The sequence below is a fragment of the Bufo gargarizans genome, chromosome 3 (assembly GCF_014858855.1).
Source record: "Bufo gargarizans isolate SCDJY-AF-19 chromosome 3, ASM1485885v1, whole genome shotgun sequence".
Classification (NCBI taxonomy): Eukaryota; Metazoa; Chordata; class Amphibia; order Anura; family Bufonidae; genus Bufo; species Bufo gargarizans.
The window spans coordinates 89593332-89619380 of record NC_058082.1 but is presented as its reverse complement, the minus strand read 5'-3'; the positions used below and the strand labels follow the sequence as shown (position 1 = coordinate 89619380).

Here is a 26049-nt window from a genome sequence, read left to right as displayed (position 1 = left end):
GCAGAGAGGTCTAGTGCGTCTCTGTTGTCCCTGATGATCTGGAACAAAAAGAAAAGAAAAAAGTAAAAATCTAAATTTAAACAAGGAGAAAACAGCCCTGCAGAACAGGGAGTGTCTTGCCTCCTTGGACACTAAGCAAAAAACTGGCAGTCTCTCTCTCCAGGCTGAGGGTATAGCTGTGGAGGAGGGGCTTAACAGTTTAAACTTAGTGTCACGCCTCCTAGGGAGATGAGCTATACCCAAGGTCAAGGTCTTCTGTGTCCCCCAAGGAAACTGGGCGAGAAAGATAGGTTAATTAGGAGTACACATCCAAATATACTTTGATCAAAACCATAAAACTGAGGCCATTCACCACAGAAAGAGAGGCATCATATAGAGTAGGTTCCCATCCAGAAAGAGGTCACCTTGCCGTGGTGAATGGGCACAAATTCATTTGATCAAATATATTTTCCCAGTACCTCATATTCATTTTATAAAGGGAATATAGCATTAGGTCATATATGAGTGCTGTTGCATTGCGTTTGTTTTCAGTTTTGTAGTTTCAGCCATGACTATGTCCACCTGCGCATTCACTACATTTTACAGGATGTGCAGACTAACTTTGTCTTTTGTTTTTGGACTTACCACTCTCTGATCTTCCATCACTTGTTTAACATCCCCATTGAAGAAGGTCACAGTTGTAGACTTTCCATCAGGGCTCACTTCTTTACGTGTCCCATTCGCAAATAAAATTACATGACATCCGTTTCTTAAAATCCGCTCTACCTGCAAAGAGAGGAAGCAAACACAGGTTACTCACAACAAAACTATACGCATGCCCAAAACCAATAATGGGCAACATCACTACCCCTCAAAAAGCCCACTCAACATGGAACAGATATACCTATACAAAAATGGGGCCCCCAGATGAAGGTGTTGCCGAAAACGCGCGTCGGGGTATACGGTTCTCATGAGGTGACTTCACTACTGATGAATATTTGATGCATTAATCTTAAATTTCATATGAGGGGTGTTTCTTCTGTATAATTCCATTTACTGTGATGCACTAGCATTTAACTTCCATGCTTTGACTATTTTTGCATTTGTGGTTTAGGGATGTTTGCTACCTTTTGCATCCCCTCCCCCTCTATGTGAGAAACTTCCCTCAGGTGTTTACCGCACTTGTTTTGATGTATTTCTGTCATTATTTTGACCATGTTTTATATATACATTTAATAAAGAGCATTATTTATTTGAGGCCTTCTTAGACACAGCTTTTTTGTATAGGTATATCTGCAAAGAGAGGAAATAAAGTTTTAATGGAGTTTGAGGCTCTATCAATAGATTTCACAATCTGAACTTAAGATTAGACAGATCTCTTACACCTGATGAGACTGGAATACTTACTTCGACGATTCATGTCAGAATGGCTATATAATACTACTAAGTTTTCCACCTTGATAGTAAAATGAACATTTGAATACAAGGATTATACAGCAAGTTTGACATTGATTTTCCAAGTATGCACAAACAGGCCCATCAGGTTTAAGACATCCATTTATAATATATGCAGGTTGTATAGTGAAATCTGGAGATGGCTTTTTCTTTTAAAAAAAAAAAAAAGGAGGGGGGGGGGGGATGGTTTCAGGCTGCCATTATGGACCTCCTAAAGCACTGTTCCTCAACTCCAGTCCTAAGAGCCCACCTACCGGTCACGATCTGAGAATATCCAAGAGAATGAATACCTGAGTTCATTCCTGATGCACCGACACCAATTATATAACCTGCTGAATACTAAGGAAATCCTGGAAACATAACCGGTAGGTGGGCCCTGAGGACTGGAGCTGAAGAACACGGTCGTAAAGAACTTCAATTATCATAGAATCCTATATGTTAGTAAGATAAATAAGTCCTATATAAATTAAGTAATTATTTCACCTTTCCATCTGGATATGTAATTTCTCCCTGGACGTCATCATTGTCTTTCACTGGTGAGCTGTCATTTTTGGGTTCTGTAGGTAGCACCTTGTCAGGAACCTGCAGAGAAACATAGTGATGAACATGTCAGATCCCTAGCACAAAGGATACAAATGTCACTCAACAGACCCTACAGAATATACTGGTGTCTATCGGGTTTCATTATGGGGCCCACACTTTTTCCTGACTAAATAGCGCAGAATCTGTGACTGTACAAAGCCTAAATGATCTGGAGCATTTTCCTCATTCTCACTCATTTTTTTCCAGCTACTGTTCTCTCATTTCCTTTGAAACCTATACAGAGATCAACTTCCTAGTGGTGGCAACAGGCATCCAAGAAGTTTACAAGTAGGACTGTGGGAACAAAAGAACCATGTACCAAAGAAAAAGCCTATTAAGAGAAAGCTCCAAATCATTTGTGCTGTTTTTGCCTATGGAATCTTCCAGATATAAGTTAGGAACTAAGAAGGAATTGCTGGAGCTCAAAGAGATGGACTTCTAGCCAGGTACTAAAAGCATAATGTTCCCCAGATTTCTAAACCATGGAAGGTTGCACAGGGCAATTAGATGGCAGATTGGTCATTTTCTACCCTACATAGGCCCAGTTTACATTCACAAAAAAATAAAATAGAACTGGATCTTTGAAGGACACCTTGTTATATTTACTAGAGTAGGGTCTCTTCTCTATGACTTCTGTTACTTTGCCCTATATTTGAGCACTGTGACAATATTTCTTATCACATACATTTTGCAAGTCAATTATAGCAACTAAACACAGATGTAGCACCCAAGTGACTGTTAAGATGGTCCATGATAAAATGTATTACCTGTGGAGTAGTGCTGGTCACAGGCTCTGTTGCTTTGGCTTTTGATGCTTCAGAATTACTGGAGTCGCTGAGTGACATCTGTCTGAAACTTCTGGAGGATAGTCCTAAGAGGACAGAAGATGGATGATGCTATTACAACTCACCCTTCCTGTAGTACTGGACTGTATTACAGTGAACTAGATGACAGGAAACTCAATGTCTTAGTTTTTTTATTCAGCATAGACATATAACGGATAGAGTAAGGGGTGGAAATTAGACAATTACCAATCTTTACTTTAGCATACCTTTAATGGGAGAATGGCTTCGGAGAATCTTAGTGCTCTTTTCTGGTTCGGGAGCAGACGTCCGTCTCTGTTTTAACATGTGCAGGGGACTCTGAAAGTTAAGATAGGAGGGTTTTAAAGGGGTTGACCCATCTGGGACATAGATGGCATGTCACTAGGCTATGCCATCAATGTCAGATAGGAGTTTTATCTCAGGGACCCACTGCTATCTAGAGAACAGGGCCCATTCTGTAAGGTTGGTTGAAAAGCAGTTTCTGTTTGACCAGCATTGCAAGATAAAAATCCAACTTGATCGGCGAATCACATTAAAAGTCATCGGGCAGCAGGAACAAATATACATGTTTCTGGAGCATCCCTCTCAGCCCCTGAACAAGTGCTAATGCGCTTGCACCATCAAGCTACTTCTGGTCCATCAACACAATGTGGAGGCATTAAGGGGCACCCAGAACATCCTTGCAAATGATAACATCAGTCGCTCAGCTATAGGATACCAGCAGGAGACAATCCAGCAGCGAAAGGTCTCTCCCAGAGCTTCACAGCATCAGTAGCAGGAAGAGGCCAACTAGGACCATAGATGTATGTTATAGTATACACCACTTTTCCGGTGTACACTGTAAAATTGTTTCACCTTACTCTTAGTTCATATCTGCGTCTGAAGTTCTGTTTGGAACCTCCGGAGCAGTTCTAGTTGTAAATGGCTGACACCTATTGAACTATTGTTGTGCATGTGACCCGAATCCGGCAATTCCATTTTATTATTTTTTTGTACAATGACGATGTGCAGGTAATTCTGAAGCGGAAGTATTTTAAAGGTTTTCTTATGGAGCCTTCAAATCTATGACCTGTACAATACATCCATATAGGATAATTCAACTAGTGCATTGGACACAAAGTACATATCGAGTGTTGCCGTTAATAAATTGAGTAATAATAGGATTTTTTGTGCTTACCTGTAAAATCCTTTTCTCGCTGAGTTCATTGAGGGGAAACAGAAGACTATGGGTATAGCTATTGAAACTACAGGTGACACTAAGCAAAAAAAGCGTCAGCACCTCCCCTCCGCTATACCCCTATTGCAGACACTGAGCTAATCCGTTTGTACAAAAGCAGTAGGAGCAGCCAGGAGAAGCCAACAGAAAACAATAAAAAGGAAAGGCGAAGATGGGTCAGAATTAGAGATGAGCAAATCGAAGTTGACGAAGTGGAATTCGATCCGAATTTCAGGAAAATATTTGATTCGCACCGAATCCGAATTTCCTCACGCTTCGTGGTAACAAATCGCATTTTTTCTTAAAATGGCTGCTGCACGTGTTTGGACATGGAGAAAGGAATAATGGGAACGAGGGAACACCCACAATGCCATGTATGCAGCCAGTCAGCCCCTGTGAGGTCACAGCCCTATAAATGGCCTCAGACATTTTCCAATGTACTAAGTGCAGGGAGAGACATCAACAGGCATTAGGGACAGTGCTAGGAAAGACTTTAAAACTTTTATTTTGCTGTATAGAAGTTCAGGGAAAGGATAGGGAGGAATTATTCCACAGTATTGAAGCAGAACAGGGTTCAGTAGGGGAGGTTATTGACTGGGTAATAGTAACAATCCTATTACACCTTGCTGCACTGACTGGGGATCCAAATTGCCATTATACAGCTCTGTAATTCCAGCAAACCGTTCTTGTTATTGGGGTGCAAGTGCTGTTTGATACAGCCATTAACAGGGTTTATTACAAGGAAATATTTCTGTCTTATTTGCCCTTGTGCGGTGCAGTTATATGTTCTAAAGCATTTTTTTGGCTTGTATTAGTGGGAAAAAAAGTGTTTATTAGCCGTTGTGTGGTGAAGTGAGAAAATTACAGCCCTTTTTTGCATGTATTAGTGGCAAAAAAATATATACACATTTGCCGTTCAGCTATGCAGTTATATGTTCTAAAGCCTTTTGTGGTGTGTATAAGTGGAAAAAATATATATATATATTATACATTTGCCGTTCAGCGGTGCAGTTATATGTTCTAAAGCCCTTTTTGGCTTGTATTATTGGAAAATAAAAAAGGGCTTATTAGCCGTCGTGTGGTAAAGTGAGAAAATGACAGACTTTTTTGAGCTGTTTTAATTTCCTTTTTATTTATTTGATCTAACAGTATGTCAGACAGAGAAGCGCCAGGCCCTGCACAGGGGAGTGGCAGAGGCCCAATTGTTTCTGGCACAGGTCGCAACGGAGTAAGGGGACGTGGCAGCAGGAGTCGCAGTGAGAGGCCTAAGCTCCCGGTGTCATCTAGTGGTCATGTCTTGACCAGCAGTCCAGCGGTTTTTGAATGGTTGACTCGGTTATCCACTTCGTCCCAAGTGACGTCAGACACCCCCAGCCAAGAGACGGCGGGTTCGTCAGACACAACCCTTAGTTAGCATGGCCCGGGAGCATGCCCTGTGCCCTCACCTGATCTCATCCTGCCTCTGTCCTTTTCTGTTCCCGCAGCCAGAGAAGTATTATATGCTGTGGGATCAGCTCCACTATACAGCGAGGAAAGTCAGCAGCAACTGGCCAGCCAAGATGTGGAGGAGACAGACGCCGCTTCCTCCGGTAGGCGGGCAAGTAGTAATGAGGAGAGTGGTGTGGGAGTTGGTGTTGCGAGAGGTCGGGAGCCAAACGTGCCCAGGGTAGACCACCTGCTTCGCAGGAGCCTACCTGCCTGGAAAGTAATGGTGCAGGGGTTCACGGAAGCAGCGGCGGTAGCAGTCAGTGCGGAGTGTTGGGGGCAAAATCACCTACTCGGCTCCACCACCTCAGCCGAAGGGAGCTGTCTGTCCTTCCCATCATCTGTCCTTCCCATGGTCCTGATGCTCCTGCTCCTCATCAGTCATTCGATCAGCAATTGATCAATGAAGCGATTACCAAAGGACAACAGTATGCGTGCACTCATCCTACGCTGAAGCTGAATGTGCTCCTGGCCAAGTTGCTGGTGCTGCAGTGTCTCCCTTTTCAAGTGGTGGACTCTGCACCTTTCAGAGAACTGATGGCTTGTGCTGAACCGAGGTGGAGAGTCCCAAGCAGTAATTTCTTTGCCAAAAAGGCAGTACCAGCCCTACACACACATTTAGAACAGAAGGTGGGCTAGTCCTTGAGCCTGTCGATGTCTGCCAAAGTGCATGGCAGTGCCGACGTGTGGAGCTGTAACTACGGTCAGGGACAGTACATGTCCTTTACGGCCCACTGGGTGAATGTGGTTCCTGCACAGCCACACCAGCAATTTGGCCAGGTGACGCTGCTTCCACCATGTTCTCACGCCGTTGGTCCTGCCTCTGCCTCCTCATGTCCGCCTCTGCCTCCTCATCCTCCACCATGTCCTCAGTCTCCACTGCAGGGACAATTCACAGTGCTCCTCCGGCATACGACATGTGCAGGACACGGCGGTGTCACGTGGTTCTGCACATAGTTTGCCTGGGTGAACGGAGTCACACAGGGGAGGAACTGCTCTGTGTCCTTCATCAAGAAATCGAATCCTGGCTTTCTTCGCGACAACTCAAAATCGGAACCATCATCTCTAGTCAGAATCAAGAACCGAAGTGACCCATCAAGAAGAGCCAGCAACTTACTCATGGGGTGGGAGCTGTGTCCCCCCATGAACTCAGCGAGAAAAGGATTTTACAGGCAAGCACAATAAAATGCTATTTTCTCGCTCGTATCATTGGGGGACACAGAAGACCATGGGACATTAAAGATTAGTACCATGGGGAGGGAACAAGAACAGAACGAATCCAAGGCCTGCACAGAGATGTGGGGGAGGACACACCCGGAACCCTTAAAAGGAAGGCCAGCAGAGCGGCTGAACACACAGAGGCTCGACCTGGGCAGAAGAAGAACAATACAGGGAATATAAGTCATGGCTTAGGAGACTGCTGAAGATACAGGAGAGAGACCTAGCCTGGATTCAGAAGACTTCTGAGGAAGTGATATTCATGGGTAGGGACCCCAGGAAAAAAAGGGAACCACTCAGTGGAAAACTGATTGGAAGAAGATTAATTAAAAATGCCATCTGGATATCTGGGGACGAAGTAGGGGTTCCAGAAGGCAAGACCCCAAAACCATAACTGGCTGCCAGAAGAGAAAACCACTTTAGCTGGACCATGACGAACAAGGCAGGGCTAGAGAACCTGGATTGCAGGCATGAAAATGGCCGACAAAAGTTCTTAAGGGAGTGAAGAACGTCAATGGGAACAAGGCAGTGAAACCGACCCAAACCACAAAAATGAAGGGGAGTAACCTGGCAGGAAAAAAATGTCCTCTGTGAGCAAAAATGTCCGCTTCAGACCTACGGCCAAGAGGTTTGCTGCATAAGAGTGTTCCACCAAGGGGAACGCCAATGTGATAAGTAGAGGTAGGTAGAGGAGGACCTTAAATTCCAGAACAAGAGAGGAGAGAAGCCGTCAGATACGCCATGGTAGGCTGCCTGAACTGGCAGACCTAACCGGAAGCTGAAGGGAAAAAACAGCTACGCCAAAGGGACGAAAATATGAAGGTTGTGTAAAATCAGACAGACAGACACTGTCGAGCGCCACTGTGGAACAACCCTGCCTAAAGAAGAAAAGAATGGGGTTATCCGAGGAATGCACAAAACGGGCCGAAAGGAATCAGAGATGGCATAAATACTGCGCCAGAAAGGGAGTGTGGACACCTTATGTCACAAGTCCCAGAAAAAAAAAAACTGGTAACAGAACCAATACCACCCACAGCAGGCACTCTACAGCAACAAGGAGGCATATGAGAACTCAATGGCTATGGAAACTGGCCGAGCAGGCAGAAACAGTATCTGGAGAAAGTGCAACTACTCGCCCTGCGTAAAGGGGAGAAGTAGAAGAGGCTGATACGGCTCAGTAGGGAACCAGCATTTAGGCGAGACAACAAGGACAGTACGACCGCTCTACCCAGGGAGGGGAGCCATGCAAACAATTCACATATGCAAACTGAATAAGTGCATACCCAAAACCACAAGGAGGCAACGCTGATGCCGTCACCGTAGTAGATGGTAGAGGCAATGCACTACCTGTGAAGGGAAGAAGGCGCAAAGCCAGCCCCACAGAAATCGGCAGGTTATACCACGCACAGAAAACCGTACTAATACCCACAATGGGTTAAGCAAACCCACCAGCTGCAGCATGTCATGGTATGGGCAGATGACAGCACTATAGGAAATAAGAGTACCTGTCAGCCAGCGCCTCAGGAGAAGGAGTCACACAGTAGTGGCCACGGAACAGGAGTAGCCATAAAATCTATGGCCAGTGCAAGGCTGCCTCATAGGGGGGAGGCCATAGCCACAACTATGGTCTCTAGGGCCAGAGGAGAGGCTCCCCCTGAGAATGAGGCCAAACAGCAGTAGTCACCAAGAAAATGGTACTAGCGCAATCCACCACTTGAGAAGGAAGGAAGGAAACTGGCAAGCAGTGCAGATGTTCCACCTACTGACAGAGAATGGACGCCGAGCATTTTGAGTAAACAGCCTGTCAGCTACAGTCCTACCTGGAAGACAGAGGCACCCGACACCAATCCAATTCAAACAATGAGTACCTGAGGAAGGGTATAGTGTGGTGTAGTCACAGTATCCAGTAGAAGTGCCAAAATACCACCTATGACAAGGGATAAGGCGACTGTAGGGACCGAGTCTAGCAATAGGCCATCCATGGAACAGGATGCAATGCGACAAGGAAGAAGTGAGAGTAGTTGCGGTAGTCAACATTCAGGCGATTACTCCACCAAAGAAAGATAGAAAATGCGATAGGATGGACAGCTTCCAGAGATTGTGAATTAGGGGTGGGCAGTATAGGCGATATAAATTTGCGCCACGATATGGATTTTGTACATATTGCCGGACTGCGATATGACCACGGGGTAATGCAACATGACGTATGGTATCCGGTGGAATTGCAGTTACCCGCATAATGAAGGAGGGTTATGCAATAGTCTGTATAGGAACCAGTGGTAGTGCAACTACCAGGGAACCCGACAAGATGTACCGGGTCCACTGGTAGTGTATGTAAGCACTACTGGTTGTGCAACTACTCCACCAATGGAAGGAGGGTAATGCTACAGGATCTACAATATGCAATTGTGGTGCAACTAATCCACCTATAGAAGGGGGAAATCCGAAAGGACAGATGATAACCAGTACTGGTACAATTAGGTCGCCTGCGGAGGGGGTAATGCAACATGACGTATGGTATCTGGTGGAATTGCAGTTACCCGCATAATGAAGGAGGGTTATGCAATAGTCTGTATAGGAACCAGTGGTACTGCAACTACTCTATGGAAAGAGGGTAATACTACAAAATGTACAGTATCTGAAGTAAGTGCAAATACTCCTACTACAGAAGGAGGGTAATGCTACAGGCTGTACCATATCCAGTGGTAGTGCCATTACTCTGCCTATGGAAAGAGAATAATGGTACGGACTGTACTGTACCCAATGGAAGTGCTATTACCGTGTCTAAGGAAAAAGGCTAATGCTACAGGCTGTACAGTACCCAGTGGAAGTGAAATTACTCCGCCTATGGAAGGGGCTAATGCTACAGGCTGTACAGTATCCAGTGCAAGTACTCCGCCTATGGAAGGAGGGTAATGCCACAGGATGTACAGGGTCCAGTAGTAAGGGCACATATTCCGCCTAAGAAAGGAGGGGAATGTGACAGAACCTACAGAATCCAGTAGTAGTGAAACGACTTCGACTATGGAACTACAGGGAATGCGGTATTCCGCTGTAATGAAAGACTGCAGCTTATGGAAGGAAAGTAGCCCTACCGGACGTATGTATCCAGCGGTAGTGCGAGCATCCAGCTGTAGTGGCAAGAACTCAGACTATGGAATGGTGGTGGGGACTAGGTCCAAACCAGGACCAGATAGCTCAGAGGGTTAATAATATATATAGTTTTTAATTACATACAGCTTAAATCTAAACCGCAGCTGTCTCGAGTCCAGGAAGTATTTTGCCCAGCGCAGTAGTACTGAAGGCAAGGAAGGGGTTAAGGCCAGGGGCGGAGCTTATTGGTCACTGGTGGGAGGAAGAAATGGCGCAAAAATTTTCCGCCCCCGAAACAGTCTTGAAGATGTGGCCTATGTAGGCCGCATAGCCGAGGCCACGAGTACAGGCGGGGCCAACCGGAAGAACTTCTGGTTGGGATGGCAAAGCAGGGAAGGAGGAGGAGAGCAAACCTGTGACATACCCCAGCTGGACAATAAGCCGGCCGGGATCTAGGGAACAGCCGCGGGGAGCCGGATGGGGGTAGGCCAGAGAGAAGCCGGGGCCTCGATTACCAGCGGCCCCGGCGGAAGACATGGAACTGAACGCTGGGAATAAGAATAAGGTGGCCTGACATGAAGTCTCCCGTCCCCCACACACCGCCGGGGAAGGGACACCTGCCGAAACTGAGGCCTCGAGGGAAAGTAAGCAGGCCTCCGTGGGGATATTCACATGGAAAAACCTGAGAAGGGGGAGGGAAGAGGAATGGGGCCTTGGGGGACTGAGAGAATACTCGCCCGTCTGGTATTTTCTGCCCTCCTGGCTTCAGCCGGGTCACCAGATTCGGTGTTACCCCTTGGTCAGGGCAGCTACACCAGTAACAGAGGGGACTTAGCAGAGGATGAACCTGGTGACCCGAAAGCTGGCGGGATACAGAGGCTTTAGGAACCTCTCGTCCTCCTTGCCTTCTGGAGACCGGGAACAAGCAGCGGGCTTGGAGACCCCCTGGACTCCCGTCTCTTGGGTGGGAACGCAGGCAGCTTGGAGACTGCCAACAGAAGAAAGAGAGAAAAAATAAAAATAAATCCAGCAGACCTAAAACAGATTAGGTCAGAGTCTGCAGAAGGGGTGTAGCTGAGGGGAGGAGCGAACACTTTTTTTTGCTTAGTGTTACCTCCTAGTGGCAGCAGCTAAACCAGGCATCCTCAAACTGCGGCCCTCCAGCTGTTGCAAAACTACAACTCCCAGCATCCCCCAACAGCCTACAGGTATCAGCCTACAGCAGGGCATTGTGGGAGTTGTAGTTTTACAACAGCTGGAGGGCCGCAGTTTGAGGATGCCTGAGCTAAACCCATGGTCAAGCCTGTGGTTTTTTTTTTTTTTTTTTTTTTCTTACCAATTAACCCTTCTACAATTTTAGTTTGGTCCTCATCTTTATAGCACATTTTCTTGTGCCACATTTGTAGAACCATGTTTTAGTGGATCCAAGTTTCTGATCTAATCTGGGGGACATTATGGATTGTACTATGGGAGGTTTCCTAGATGAAAATTTACATCCCTGACCAGTGTCCGACTGGTCCACCAGAATACCAGAGGGTCCGGGAGAAGAAAAAAAAATTTGGAACGACCTTTGGAGCCAATAACTCACAACTAGGGTCTATTTCTTTGAATTAAAATCTCTCTTTACTGATATGGGGTTTGGTCCATGAGAATAATTTATTCTGGTGGGCACAGGAAACCCTAGTCTGACCCTGTCCCTGACCTATAACATTTTTCAGATCTTGTAGAGGATTCCCTGTTCTATATTTTTCCTGTCATTCAGATGATTTCTAATGTGATTCACTAATAAGGAAACTACATTTTTTTTCTTGGAGTGTTAGGATCTGCATCAGTATTGCTGTGGAACCACCTCCACCGTCCACCTACACTTTAGCAGGGCTCCACATGTAGAGCATTTCACGTGGAAAAACCATAGCATAATAAAGTATTAGCAAAGTGTATGAAATTATACAAATCTCATGTAGGTGCGGAAATTGAACTGTAACTTGGGCGGATTTTGAAATCTGCAGCGTGTCAAATTTTTGTTGTGCAGTTTTGATGCAAATTTAATTGGGATTTTCTGCACCATATGCATCCACCATAAGAGGGGGACTGTTTCTTTCCAATTTTTGTTGCCCATACTATGAGCTAGAGGGCTTTCGCACTCTTACATCTCTATTGCGCCATATTATGCAGCTTTATATAGAAAGAATATATTTGGAATACAGCATACAATGGAACCTGCTGCAATTTTTCTGGCTTAAAGGGAACCTGTCACCAGGATTTTGTGTATAGAACTGAGGACATGGGTTGATGGGTTGCTAGATGGCCGCTAGCACATCCGCAATACCCAGTCCCCATAGCTCTGTGTGCTTTTATTGGGTAAAAAAAACGATTTGATACATATGCAAATTAACCTTAGATGAGTCCTGTAAGTGAGACGAGTCCAGCGTGAAGGAGCCCAGCACCGTCCCCGCATCCTCAGAATCTCCTCCTTGCTCCCCGACGTCAGAAAGTTAGAGCGCCGTAATCTCACGATGCGCGTGCTAGCGCATGCATAGTGTCGTCCCAGTGTACTTTCCCTGTGCTGGCATCAGCCTCAGGGAACGAACTGCGCATGCGCTAGCTCACGCATCGAGAGATTACGGCGCTCTAGCTTTCTGATGTCGGGGAGCAAGGAGGAGATTGTAAGGATGCGGGGCGGTGCTGGGCTCCTTCACGCTGGACTCATCTCAGGTTAATTTGCATATGCATCAATCTTTTTTTTTTTTTTTTTTTTTTTTTTTTACACACAATAAAAGCACACAGAGCTATGGGGACTGGGTATTGCGGATGTGCTAGCGGCCATCTAGCAACCCATGTCCTCAGCTCTATACCCAAAATCCTGGTGACCGGTTCCCTTTAATGAAAAACCCTCTGTATGAAATTGGATTATGGCCGCATAGACTTCTATGACTGCAAAGCCTGTACACTCTCAGGCTGCAGATAAAAAAGCCATAATATTGTTGGTAACACGAGGCCTTAAGGTGGATTTAGACAGGGCAATAATGGGGCATGAATGTTCTGTGAACGCTCACTCCCGACAATCTGCCTGTCTAAAGGTGCCGCCAATCACCCGATGAACGAGAAAAATGTGCGTTCATTGGGTGATCCTGTCGTTCGCGTGCAGGCACCACCAATCATCGTTTCTGGGCAGCGGATTAAGCTGTCTAAACAGCGACCTGCTGCCCAGAAACAATGCAGCTCTATTAGGACGAGCGATCGCAATAGCCATTGCTCATTCCCATACTGTAGAGGTGATCACTACATGTAAATGCAGAGCATCACCTCCAGTTAACGAGCAGTCGACTGTTGGGAAGAAACGCTTCCTTCCCAACAATTGTCTGCTCCTCAGCTCGTGTAAACGCGCCTTTAGTTATTACTCAAATTAGGTCACTTACTACAGATTCTGATCTCTTCACTTGGGTTGTAGGAGCTTCACTTGTCTTCTTTTTGCTTTCCACTGCCTCAGCTTTCTTCCAAGTTTCCAACCGAACTTTTTCCATAAACTTGATTTCTTCCCGCAGTTCCCCGTTTTCTTTTAACAAGGTTTCTATCTGATTTCGGAGACGCACATGGGTAGTTGACCACTTTGTGTCCTTTTTCTTTAACTCCTCTTGTAAGTCTTTGATCTGTTGCTTTAAAGTCTTCGGAGATAAAAAGAAAATGAAGTGTAAACTATATACAGTATTATGGTAGAATTCATACAACCCTAAAAGCATCTTGCTCTGCTCACATTCCTGTTTTTATGCTGCACTAAGCACATGTATCATTTACCAACGGTGAAATAGAGCATAAGGTCCACGTACATGTGTATTGTTGGCTGAAACCACCATTTTTAGTGGGACGAGCCAACAGTCTCATATGTATCGGGAGCCCCCAACTCTCCAAAGACTGATGTTAAGGGAGACAGGGTTGGGGAAATTCAACTTTTTAACTGATCAGTTTGTTCAAGAAAAGCCACCAACAGAGGCTCTGTCTTCTCTCCACATTGAAAACACAAACACTCGGCAGAACAGAGTTTACGTGCATGGGCGAGTCAGGATATACAGCTGTCGACCGACAGCTACTGAAGGTGGGCCCCCGATATAACTATTGATCGCAAGTAGTATGAGAACATCTAAAGTTGTATGGATAGAAAGTAAACTATTCTGTCCCCACCTGGATTTCCTCCCGTTCTTTCTTGTCCGGTATTGCTCGTGCAGCACTAGCATACTTCTCAAACACTTTGCGCTCTTTTTGGAGCTTCTTCATTTCTTCTTTTTTATACTCCTCAATCCTGGCCAGTTCTTTTGCTTTCTGCTGTTCGAAGTCTGTAACTTCTTTCCTGTGAAAATAAATCATAAAATGTTCATACAGATTAGAGAAAAAGAAATAAAACGGCAGTGAGAACCGTACAAGCAATATGAATAGCACACCAACAAATGCTAAAAATCTACTCACCGTCCTGACCCCTGGGGCCGCCTCCAACATCCCATATAATGCGTTAGAATATCTCCATGCAAAGCAAACACCACAAAGGAGAGAAGCCCATCAGGGGGGAATGGGTATCCCAGTAATATTAGAAAAGATGGTTGCACATCGCTGGGGCTTTCTATCAGAATTCACAGACATACATGCGGGACCCCTGGGGGTCAGGACAGCGCAAGTCCACAGTCATACAACCCCCACTTTAATTTTACGGAAGGAGGATATAAAAAGATAAGAAATATCAGGACATTTAGATATAAAGTCAGGAGACATAGACTGGAAGATCACTTCCTAGTAAGGCACTCTGGATACCATGTGGTTAACATAAATGAAAGTTTAGAGCAAGTGTCCTCGGGGAAGCAATGTCATGTATTTTTTATAATAAAAATTTTTTTTTCAGAAAAAAGGTTAAATGAAAGGGGAGAGGTTATTTCCAGAATTGGAATATTGCCTTTTTTTGCTGCGGCAGAGACCATATGAAGTAGCTTAAAGGGATATTGGTGCGAACCTATGGCATGGGTGCCAGAGGCGGCACTCGTAGCCCTCTCTGTGGGCACCTGCACCCTGGAAAAAAAAAATCGAAGGTGTACAAATACGTAGGGCGCACTATGAACAGCACAGGCAGCACATTGAATGTAGGCAGGCTATTACAGCTAAATGTACATGGAAGATATATATTGGACTGTAGTATTCAGGAATTGCCATGTTGGAATTTTGCGATAAATAAGTGGGTTTTGGGTTGCAGTTTTGGCACTCAGTCTCTAAAGGGTTCACAGTCACTGCACTAGGATATATGTGAGATAGATGTGCGTCCCAAAGAGAATTTGTATAGGAGCGCCAAAATAGCAAAGCGCTGGCTCGGCTATTTCTGGAAGTCCCATAGAAGTGAACGGGGTGCTGCCTGCGCTTGTGCGGTGTGCTCTCTAATTCATTTCTATGGGACTTCAAAAAACAGCAGAGCGTGGCTCAACTATTTATGGCACTTGCGTAGAAATAAATGGAGGGCAGTCACGCATGCCTGATGCCCTCTTGTTATCTTTGGATGCACATCCTAGCAATAAGTCACCAATGTTCCAGGTGAGGCAACCACTAAATATGGTGTTTTGTCTATAAAACCAGTGATTGCCCATGTAGAGTTTAAAGTGTATCTGTCATTTTATTTTTTATGTTTGTAATGTGAAGGGACAGCAATATGGACCATATTTGTAATATACATTACTGAAATTGTACATTTCTAAAAAATACCTCTAAAGTGGCCCATTTTGAGCCTTAGCAATGCTCCTCTGTCTTCTGTTTACTTAGCATAGCCAGTGTTGAGAAAGTCTCCACAGTTATGTAAACACAAGACAAAGGAGCGTTTCTAAGGCTCAAAATGGGCCACTTTAGAGGTATTTTTCTAATAGAAATATACAATTTCAGTAATTAATGTATACTACAAAAATGGTCAGTATCACTGCCCCTAAAAAAAAAAAAAAAAAAAAAAAAAAAAAACACAGGGGGGTGTGTTCGGGTTTAGGTATGGAGTGGCAAATTTTTGTACTTTGATCCAGAACCACTGTACATGTGAGCATTGACAAATGCAATGGTATAGAGAAGTGGAAAAAATATACGGTACCTATTTTCTATCCCCAGATGGGAGTGATCTACACCCTCAGGCCATACACATCAAGCATTACTGCAGAATTGAGGGTTTACCCACAGTAATAACTACTGCTCAGCGTCAGGAGGCCTTTCACATGTAAAGGGTATGTCAAAAGTGGTAACTGGTAATTTACAATACAGTAACGTATCCTACCTTAGATTCTCTAGAGTTTTTTCTTTGTCTTCACGGAGCCTTGCCAGGGAGGCATTCTCCATCTTAAACCTTTCAATTTCAGTTTCTAATTCAACTAGTTTCTCCTTCAAAAGCTGAGACCGCGCAGCATCCCCTGGAAAACAACGAATATAGTAGGCGGTGTAAAAAAATACCGGAAACAGTCAGACGATACTAATCGTAAGGCTAAAAAACTGAGTTTATTCAATACAAAGTGGAAGGTCACTAAAACATGAAGAATATTAAAGAAATAAAAAAACTCCCATAAACAGCCAGTCTATAATTTTCCAGAACATCGTAAAATTAAAGCAAAAATCATCCTGACATGTTTGTTTTAGAAACTACTTGCATTCCCCATGTAGTAACAATTCTGGAGCATTTATTCATATTCACCATGCTGTGCCATTCCGTGGGTATTCCTACTAGAAGTTTATTAATGAATCTGTAACGGAGTGTTACCAGAGGGAAGGGGGGATCCCTGCACAGTCTCACACTGGCAGTAGCAGCATGTGCAAGCACAACCCTATAAGTGGTAAAACCCAGATTCAGATTCATTAATAGACCACCAGTAGCAATAACTGAGGTCAACTGAAACAAGCAATAAAATGGACATTAAAGGTCCAGGATGGCGACCCAAAAGGTGCCGACCCTGCAACAGGAACAGCAAAGAGTTATATGAACAAATGCTCTAGAATCGCTAGTGCATGGGGAGTAAAATCATTTAGTAAACCAGAGATGTCAGGAGAGGCGACTATTTAACTTGGTGAAAATTATTCCAGTGTACAATTTTATCATAAATTTAAAGGGCATCTGTCAGCAGTTTTGTACCTATGACACTGGCTGACCTGTTACATGTGCACTTGGCAGCTGAAGGCATCTGTGTTGGTTCCATGTTCACATGTGAGAAAGATTAAGCTTTAATATATGCCAATGAGCCTCTAGGAACAGGGGGAATTGCCATTACTCCCGGAGGCTCTGCTCTCTCTGCAACTGTAGAGTCCCCTGCACTTTGATCGACAGGATCAGGCATGATGATATTTTTACTGCCTGGTCCTGTCAAAGGGCACAGCAGTTGCAGAGAGAGTAGAGCCTCTAGGTGTAAAGGCAATGCCCCCGTTGCTCCTAGAGGCTCATTTGCATATATTAAAACTTAATTTTTTTCAGCAATGTAGACACATATGAACATGAGACCAACACAGATGCCTTCAGCTGCCAAGTGCACATGTAACAGGTCAGCCAGTGTCATAGGGGCAAATCTGCTGACAGATGCCCTTTACGGTATTTATAGGGAACCCATTATCTTGTATGCACTATTAAAATCAATTCAGATGTTCTTACCTGGTCCCTCTTGACTTGACCCAGGTTTAGTTGCACTTGGCGCCTCTGGTTTTGCTTTTGGCTTAAGAGCTGGAAACAACTTCATCATCAGTTCTGAAGCTGGAGGAGTATCTGAGGTACTAGTATTTGTAGCTTGAAGCTGATCTTTTTTGGATGCCACTTTTCTTGTGACGGCTTTGTTCGATGCATCGTTAGGACTGATGCTGGTGTACTCGGATGGGATAAACTGCTTGGTGGCAAAATGATTTTCATAAACGCCCTGCAAGCTTTGCACATTACCAAGGTCATCCCAAGTCCGTTCATCATCAAACCCTACTTGACTTGAGTCAGACGATGAAGAACTATGGTCATCTTTCAAGGATGCTTTGCTGGTGTCTGCTAATAGTGTTTTATCCTTACTTTCATTATCTTCACCATCTGATAAGTCTAGATCGAAATCCCTGCCCTTACTGCCCCTGTTAAGTCTTTGAGAAGGACCCTTGAGGTCTTCAGTGTTAGGGCCGTGATCCCTGGTGCTGCTGTCAGTATCATCTTCATTTTCACTGGAAACCGAGTTACTATGTTCATCTCCAGAGGATGCATAGTCCCCTTCACTTGATACAGGGTCAGAAACATGAGATTTTTTTGCTTTCTCACTAGTCCTTTGTAACTCACATGAGTTTTTTCCACCCTGTTCTGGAAGTTTAACATTAGAAACGTTTTCTGACAATGACCCGGACACCTCCATTTTCTGAAACAACTTTCCACCACTTGCATTCCTCATGGTGTTACCTACTTTTTCTTGGTGCTTTTCTGACGATTTAACTGGTGTAGAAGACAACCTGCGGCTGTCATTCTGGAAATTCTGATCAAGGAGTTTCTGGACAAATGAAGAGTTGCTGGAAAATGAGAGGTCCTCGGCAGCTTGCTCCAGAAGCAAAAATTCACCTAATTCATAGTGTTCCTTCTGTTTATCCTTCTCCCAGTTCACCACCCGTTTTTGGAATGAAACTTCGAAAGACAAATTTGCAGGGTTGGCACCCTTTGGGTCACCATTCTGGGCCTTAATGTCCATTTTATTGCTGGTTTCGGTTGACCTTGTGTTATCCACATTTTCTTTATCAAGCTCTACCATGGCTTTTCTCTCTAGAATAACAGAATTTCTCCCACTTAAGGTGGTCTTGTCTTCCAGCTGCCCGTGTGCCGTGGCGGAGGACACACTATGCTTTCGGTTGTGGTTTTTAAGGACAGCTTTTCTCTGTGCTGACTCGCTCTTCTCTCTTGCAGGCAGAGCTGTGATTTTTGTTACCCCAGATCCATTCTCAGACGCCGGATCCTTGCTAAATGGTGCAATTTTTCTTTGAATGTGAACTTTCTCCAATTTCTGAGGAACAGCCACTTCTGCAGAATTTGCTTTGTTTTCCTGAGGTTTGATTCGTTTAGTAGGTGCATTTTTAAATCTAGCAATCCCCTCTCCTCTACGAAGAAATGGTCTTTTCACTGCTAGTTTACTCTTTGACTGTTCTTCAATGGCCTTTAGCACAAGAATGAAAAATTATTCCATATTTTATGTTTAACAGCATATGAAAAAATAATGATTAAATGTTATAGGCATGTTAATAGTTACCTTGAGTTCAAACAGTTGCACTAAGTTTTAGTCTAAAATCTTCATTCCTTTATGTATATTTGGATTCCCCGATATGCATTTTACAACCTGCTCCTAGTCTCAGACTTCTCTTATTTGGACATGTCCATCCCAGCAATACATGTGGGATGTGTGGTCTGTGGGACCAGGATGTTGCTATCTTCACTAGCTCTCATGCATCAGCACAGCTTCATTCTTGGATTGTTTTACTCCTTAAAACAGACCCAGAGGGATCTGCTCTACCCTGTGCTGATACAGGCCCTGCAGAGTCTGCTGTGGGTTCTCTCCACCAAGATAAACTACCTGTGTGATTCACCCCCTTCGGACTTTTAAAGTATGAATCTGACCCACTGTAAACCAAGGAGTCCTACCAGAAACTGTTTCTAAACTCTCCCATCCTGGTATCTAGACATAAATCAAGTCCCAAGGTAGCCCACAACAGATGATTTTCCTACAACTGCATACATAGATTACTAGGATTACACACTTTGTTGTTCAATTATTTTTATTACGGAAGTCGTAAATAAAGCAGCATCATATCTGACATACAATATTTCTGACAGAATGATAACAAAATACATGTAGACTACTGTATATGACGTAGAAATTGTACAGCATGACTCTGCAATAACTTCTTATGAAATAGATAATGAAAAGACAACTATCCCATAAAACAATAACATTGAAGACGGTGAAAAAAACAAGATGACAAGGGAAGGGAAACACAAGAGGATAGGTAACACTATGTTAAGGTGGATAACTGACAAATTTACCCGCAACTATCTGCCTGAGCTAACCAACTAAAGAACGCCGGAGTGTCCCTGAACAAGATCCAGGGGGTCCAAGTCTTAACATACTTCCTATCGGAACCTTCATCTTCAGCTATTAGTTCCTCCATTCTACGTATGCTTTCAAAAGTGTCTAACCATTCTTTTGTTAGGAGCTTCCTGAGACTTCCAATGTCTATGTACAAAAAAATCTCAGAAGGCCTTTCTTTAAAGTTTGAATGGAACCAGGGAGCATAGATAGCAGACTCCCCTCCAGGGACCACTTTGCTGAGGTACCTGTGACCTGGTTATATAGACCATTCAAAGCCTCCCAAAATGGGGATACTTTAGGACAGTGCCACCAAATGTGGGACATGGTACCCTTCTCCATTCCACATCTCCAACATAAGTCCGAGCAGGTAGGGTAGAAGGAATGCAAGACGGCAGGAGTCCTGTACCATCTGAATATGATCTAGAAGTTTTTTTCTTGCAAACCACAACTAACAGTGGACTTATGGGACAGGGTGAATGCTTTTATCCACTGCTCCTCAGAGAAATTTTTCCCCAGTTCCCTCTCCCAAGCCTTAACATATGGCAGAGAGGATAGAGGTCCCCCACTCTCCTGCAGCAGCCCATAGACCAAAGACACCAAATGGGTAGAGGGAGACTTCTGAAGACACAGAGATTCAAAGGCTGTAAAGTCCCTAGATAGATTGGAAATGGGCCCTAGAGAGGATATGAATTTTTTATGCACATATATTGGAACCAGGCCCCCCTGTAATTCTGCCCAAGGAAAGAGTTTAGGGGACGGATTACTGTTTTAAGTACTAAGTCGCGTACTTTTACACTCTCCTCCCTATGCAGGCCCAACAGCGTCTGTTGACACATTCCCAACGGAAAGCTAGGATTGTTGAATAAGGGAGTCATGGGACCCGGAAAAGTAGTGCAACCAGGTATACGGCATATTTGTCCCAGACATGCAGCACCCCCTCCGTGAGAAATGGGATGTGTTTAGGTCTATGTGACTTGGAAGTCCACAATAGGTCCTGAACCGGGAAACCCATCTCCTGCCTCTCAAACTGGACCCACCTCTTAGAGGAGATACTGTGAAACCAGTCCAACACATAGGAGAGGATCGACACTCTATGGTACAGCTGCATATCTGGGACTCCGATCCCCCCCCCTCAATTTGGATCTAGTTAGAAAACGCATCCCCAATCTAGGAGACGAGCCAGCCCAGATGAAATCCAAGAACTGCGTTCTGAGGGACCTGAAGGAGGCACATTACACAGGTATGGGGATGGTTCTGAAGAGGTACAAAATTCTAGGCAGCACGTTCATCTTTAAAGTGTGCAATCTCCCAAACCACGACAGAGGAAGCTTCCTCCAGGATGCAAAGTCTTTCCTAATGTCCTCCAGCAGCGGAACACAATTCCTCTAATGCAAGCTGGCCAAGTGAGACGGGATGGCAGTCCCTAGATATGAAATGTAGTCCTTTTTCCATTGAAAAGAGAATGAAGCTCTTAAGGACGAGACTGTAGCGGGTGGTATATTAACATTCAATATCTCGGACTTGTGGAGGTTTACTTTGAAATTGCTTAAGTCCCCGAAGAGTGAGAACTCTTTCAGGATGTTGGGGAGACCAACTACCGGATCGGAACTGTATATTAAGAGGTCATCAGCGTAAATGGCTATTTTAGAATCTAAGGCTCCAATGTTTAAGACCCTTAATGGAAGGATTGGCCCTTGGGGCCCTGGCCAAGAATTCCATGACCATAATATACAGTAGAGGGGATAGGGGGCACCCCTGCCTCGTACCGTTAAGAATCGGAAATGAGTCAGAAAGAGCCCCGTTCACCTGCACTTGCGCTCTGGGATTGTGGTATAAGGCAAGGATCTAATGTGTCATGTTGGGACCTAGACCAAAAGCCCCCAATCTACCCGATCAAAGGCTTTTTCAGCATCAGCCGAGAGGAGGCATAGGGAGGATCCGGAAGAGGTGGACCGCGCGATATTGGCTATAGATCTAATAGTGTTGTCTCTTGCTTCCCGCCCAGGGACAAAGCCCACCTGATCTGCATGAATCAGAGACGGCATATGAACTTTCAACCTGTCGGCGAGGATTTTGGCATATATCTTCACGTCGATATTGATCAATGAGATTGGGCGGTAGTTGCTACACACCAAAGGGTCCTTCCCCTGTTTGGGAAGCACGCAAATATGAGCCGTCAAAGCCTGGGCTGGGAAGCAAGAGCCATTTGTTATAGAATTGCACATATCGGTGAGGGGGTGAGATGTATCATCTGGAAATGTCTTCTAAAAGCGAGGGGTAAAGCCATCCGGACCCGGGCATTTACTAACCACTAATATTTTAACAACCCCCTGGTTCTCCTGAAGGGAGAAATCCCTCTCTAAATCGTCCCTCTCTTCCGCCGATAGCTTAGGGCCTAGTAATTGAGACATATAGTGCTTCATTTTCTGAACTTTCTGTTCCGGAGCCAAGTCAGCGTACTTCCCTTTCAAATTATACAGGCTTTCGTAATAAGATTGAAACTCTTGCAGAATATCCCTGGTAGAATGGACCTTACTCCCCACTCCTGCAATTAATTGAAGAGACGTAGGTGACTGGCTGTCTCGCCCGTAGCATTCTGGCTAAAAGTCTACCACTTTTGTCTGCATGGCCATAAAAAAGCTATCTATAATTTTCCGTAGAGCAGATCTAGTACTGCTGAGCACATGGAACACCAGCAATGAAGGGTCTTTTTTATGTTGTTGCTCTAGATCAGTTAATTTCCGCAGGAGTTCAGAAATCTCAGCAGAACGCGGATCACACACTTTGCAAACACTGGAATTTGATTTCTCATCAGATGCGCAGTCCATCAGCAGACACATTGGCTGAATACAGACCTGAATTCTCAGCTTTTGCCTAGATCAGTCATCGGAGTCCCTTGTAAAGGGAGCCATTGCAACATTGCAAAATAATATAAAATACGCTAAATACATCTACACCACAATGCCAGATTTACAAGGGGCAAATGTCGGGGCAATTATCGGGAACAACTGTTATTACAAACACTCGTTCCTGATAACCAGCTTGTGTAAAGGTAGTGCAGATCACCAGATGAGCAAAACATTTGGGCATGGTGTGAAACCATTTTAGGGCAGCAGATCATGCTTTGTGATCAGAGATGTGCTGGCCGGAAACAAAGAATCTATATGACGACTGACTGCAGTAGCCATGACTCGTCCCCATACAGTGGAGGCGATCACTGCGTGTAAATGCAGCTCTTTCCTCCACTGACAAGCAGGAAGTTCCTTCCAGATAATTGCCTGTTCAGTCAGCGTGTGTAAAGGAGCTTTAAAGAGTAGATTCAGTAAAAGTCAACTTGAGGAACAGCCCAAACAAAGTAAAAAGGTATGGTACTGTGTCACACCTCAATTTGCCTTTGATCTCCTTTTACTCTATCCCCTTGTTCAAAAGAGTCCTAGGAAGTCAGACAAGTCACTAATAGAAACTGGTTTAGCACCAAGTAGTAGGAAAGGGGCCCGAGAAACGTTACCTGTTGTAGGTTGGTTTGTTTAAGTCTTTGTTCTTCAATCCTCATCTGTTCCTCCAAGAACTCTTCAAATGATTTCTTTCTTTCCTTGATACCAGACACAATGGGCCTATAGGATACATTTAAAAGACTGCACTCAATGTATTTCTCAACATATCTTTTTCGGTGTTAAAGTCTATGTCACCAGGTGGAGCACAGGAACAGCAGGCATTTTTGGACTGGGTGGTGTCAGACTATTGTTCTATGTAAAGTGTGTGGGCTTATAAAGGGGTTTTCCTATAGGGGTTTGCCATAAATGTCATATGTGAGGAACCCAGGAAATAAGACCCCATGTACATGTGCACAGCTCTCCCCATTTAAGTGTCCATGAAAGCTCTCCGTTTAAGATTTGATAAAGGGGTTTTCTATCCTGAATGGGGGGTAGAGCTGATCTGCAGTGTGCCAATACGGCCATTACAATACGGCTTCTGCCTCCAGAGCCATCGTCTGTTTTGTTTCCAGCAGCTGGGAAGTGAATGGGACGGCTTGTAATTACACCTGCTCATCGCTGCGATGTCGATGGCGAGTGAGTAAAAAAGGGGGAAGGCTGCACTCACACAGAGCGCGTCCTTCTCTTCAACCAGCTGATCGGCGGGTGTCAGACCCCCCACCGATCTCATATAAATGACCTATCCAGAAAATAGATCATCAATATTAAAATCCCAGAAGACCCCTTTAATCCAGCATCTCATCTGCAGACAGCTGTTTAGGGGCGACTGCCACTCATCAGTGTAGACCAGAGAGTACTGGCTTAACTAGGTGAGAGGCCCAACTCAGGATTTGGGTACTACAAATTCTCCTTGTGGAGAGAGCCTTAACCGCCTCAGGACCGCCGTACGCAGGATTGCGTCCTAGCGGCGGCCCCGTTATTCCTCCTGGACGCGCCGGCGCGTCCTCTCGCGAGAGGCGAGATTTCCTGTAAACGCGCTCACACAGGCGCGTGCGTTCACAGGATCGGAAGGTAAGCGAGTGGATCTACAGCCTGCCAGCGGCGATCGTTCGCTGGCAGGCTGTAGATGCGATTTTTTTTTACCCCTGACAGGTATATTAGACACTCCCTGATCACCCCCCTGTCATTGATCACCCCCCCTGTAAGGCTCCATTCAGACGTCCGTATGTGTTTTGCGGATCCAATCCATGGATGCGTGGATCCGCGAAACACATACGGACGTCTGAATGGAGCCTTACAGGGGGGTGATCAATGACAGGGAAGTGATCAGGGAGTCTATATGGGGTGATCAACCCCCTGTCATTGATCACCCCCCTGTAAGGCTCCATTCAGACGTCCGTATGTGTTTTGCGGATCCAATCCATGGATGCGTGGATCCGCGAAACACATACGGACGTCTGAATGGAGCCTTACAGGGGGGTGATCATCCCATATAGACTCCCTGATCACCCCCTGTCATTGATCACCCCCCTGTAAGGCTCCATTCAGATGTCCGTATGTGTTTTACGGATCCACGCATCCATGGATCGGATCCGCAAAACACATACGGACGTCTGAATGGAGCCTTACAGGGTGGTGATCACCCCATATAGACTCCTTGATCACCCCCCTGTCATTGATCACCCCCATGTAAGGCTCCATTCAGACATTTTTTTGGCACAAGTTAGCGGAAATTGATTTGTTTTTTCTTACAAAGTCTCATATTCCACTAACTTGTGTCAAAAAATAAAATCTCACATGAACTCACCATACCCCTCACGGAATCCAAATGCGTAAAATATTTTAGACATTTATATTCCAGACTTCTTCTCACGCTTTAGGGCCCCTAAAATGCCAGGGCAGTATAAATACCCCACATGTGACCCCATTTCGGAAAGAAGACACCCCAAGGTATTCCGTGAGGGGCATATTGAGTCCATGAAAGATTTTAATTTTTGTCCCAAGTTAGCGGAAAGGGAGACTTTGAGAAAAAACAAAACAAAAAAAAATATATTTCCGCTAACTTGTGCCAAAAAAAGAATAATTTCTATGAACTAGCCATGCCCCTCATTGAATACCTTGGGGTGTCTTCTTTCCAAAATGGGGTCACATGTGGGGTATTTATACTGCCCTGGCTTTTTAGGGGCCCTAAAGCGTGAGAATAAGTCTGGGATCCAAATGTCTAAAAATGCCCTCCTAAAAGGAATTTGGGCCCCTTTGCGCATCTAGGCTGCAAAAAAGTGTCACACATGTGGTATCGCCATACTCAGGAGAAGTTGGGGAATGTGTTTTGGGGTGTCATTTTACATATACCCATGCTGGGTGAGAGAAATATCTTGGTCAAATGCCAACTTTGATTAAAAATAAAATGGGAAAAGTTGTCTTTTGCCGAGATATTTCTCTCACCCAGCATGGGTATATGTAAAATTACACCCCAAAACACATTCCCCAACTTCTCCTGAGTACGGCGATACCACATGTGTGACACTTTTTTGCAGCCTAGGTGGGCAAAGGGGCCCACATTCCAAAGAGCACCTTTCGGATTTCACAGGCAATTCTTTTTTTTTTTTTTTACACATTTTGATTTCAAACTACTTCTCACGCATCTGGGCCCCTAAAATGCCAGGGCAGTATAACTACCC

General features: G+C 44.7%; 1 protein-coding gene across 1 annotated transcript in view; it reads right to left on the bottom strand.

Annotated features, from left to right (window-relative positions):
- CENPJ (centromere protein J) overlaps positions 1–26049 on the bottom strand; it is a 66262-nt gene that overhangs the window by 19253 nt on the left and 20960 nt on the right. The window contains exons 6-14 of the mRNA XM_044287859.1: positions 23443–23548; positions 17492–19004; positions 16136–16268; positions 14032–14197; positions 13272–13517; positions 3068–3158; positions 2784–2887; positions 1918–2016; positions 625–765 (exon numbers count right to left, since the gene is read on the bottom strand). Coding sequence (XP_044143794.1) covers positions 625–765; positions 1918–2016; positions 2784–2887; positions 3068–3158; positions 13272–13517; positions 14032–14197; positions 16136–16268; positions 17492–19004; positions 23443–23548 — 2599 coding nt within the window. The remainder of the gene's footprint in view (positions 1–624; positions 766–1917; positions 2017–2783; positions 2888–3067; positions 3159–13271; positions 13518–14031; positions 14198–16135; positions 16269–17491; positions 19005–23442; positions 23549–26049) is intronic.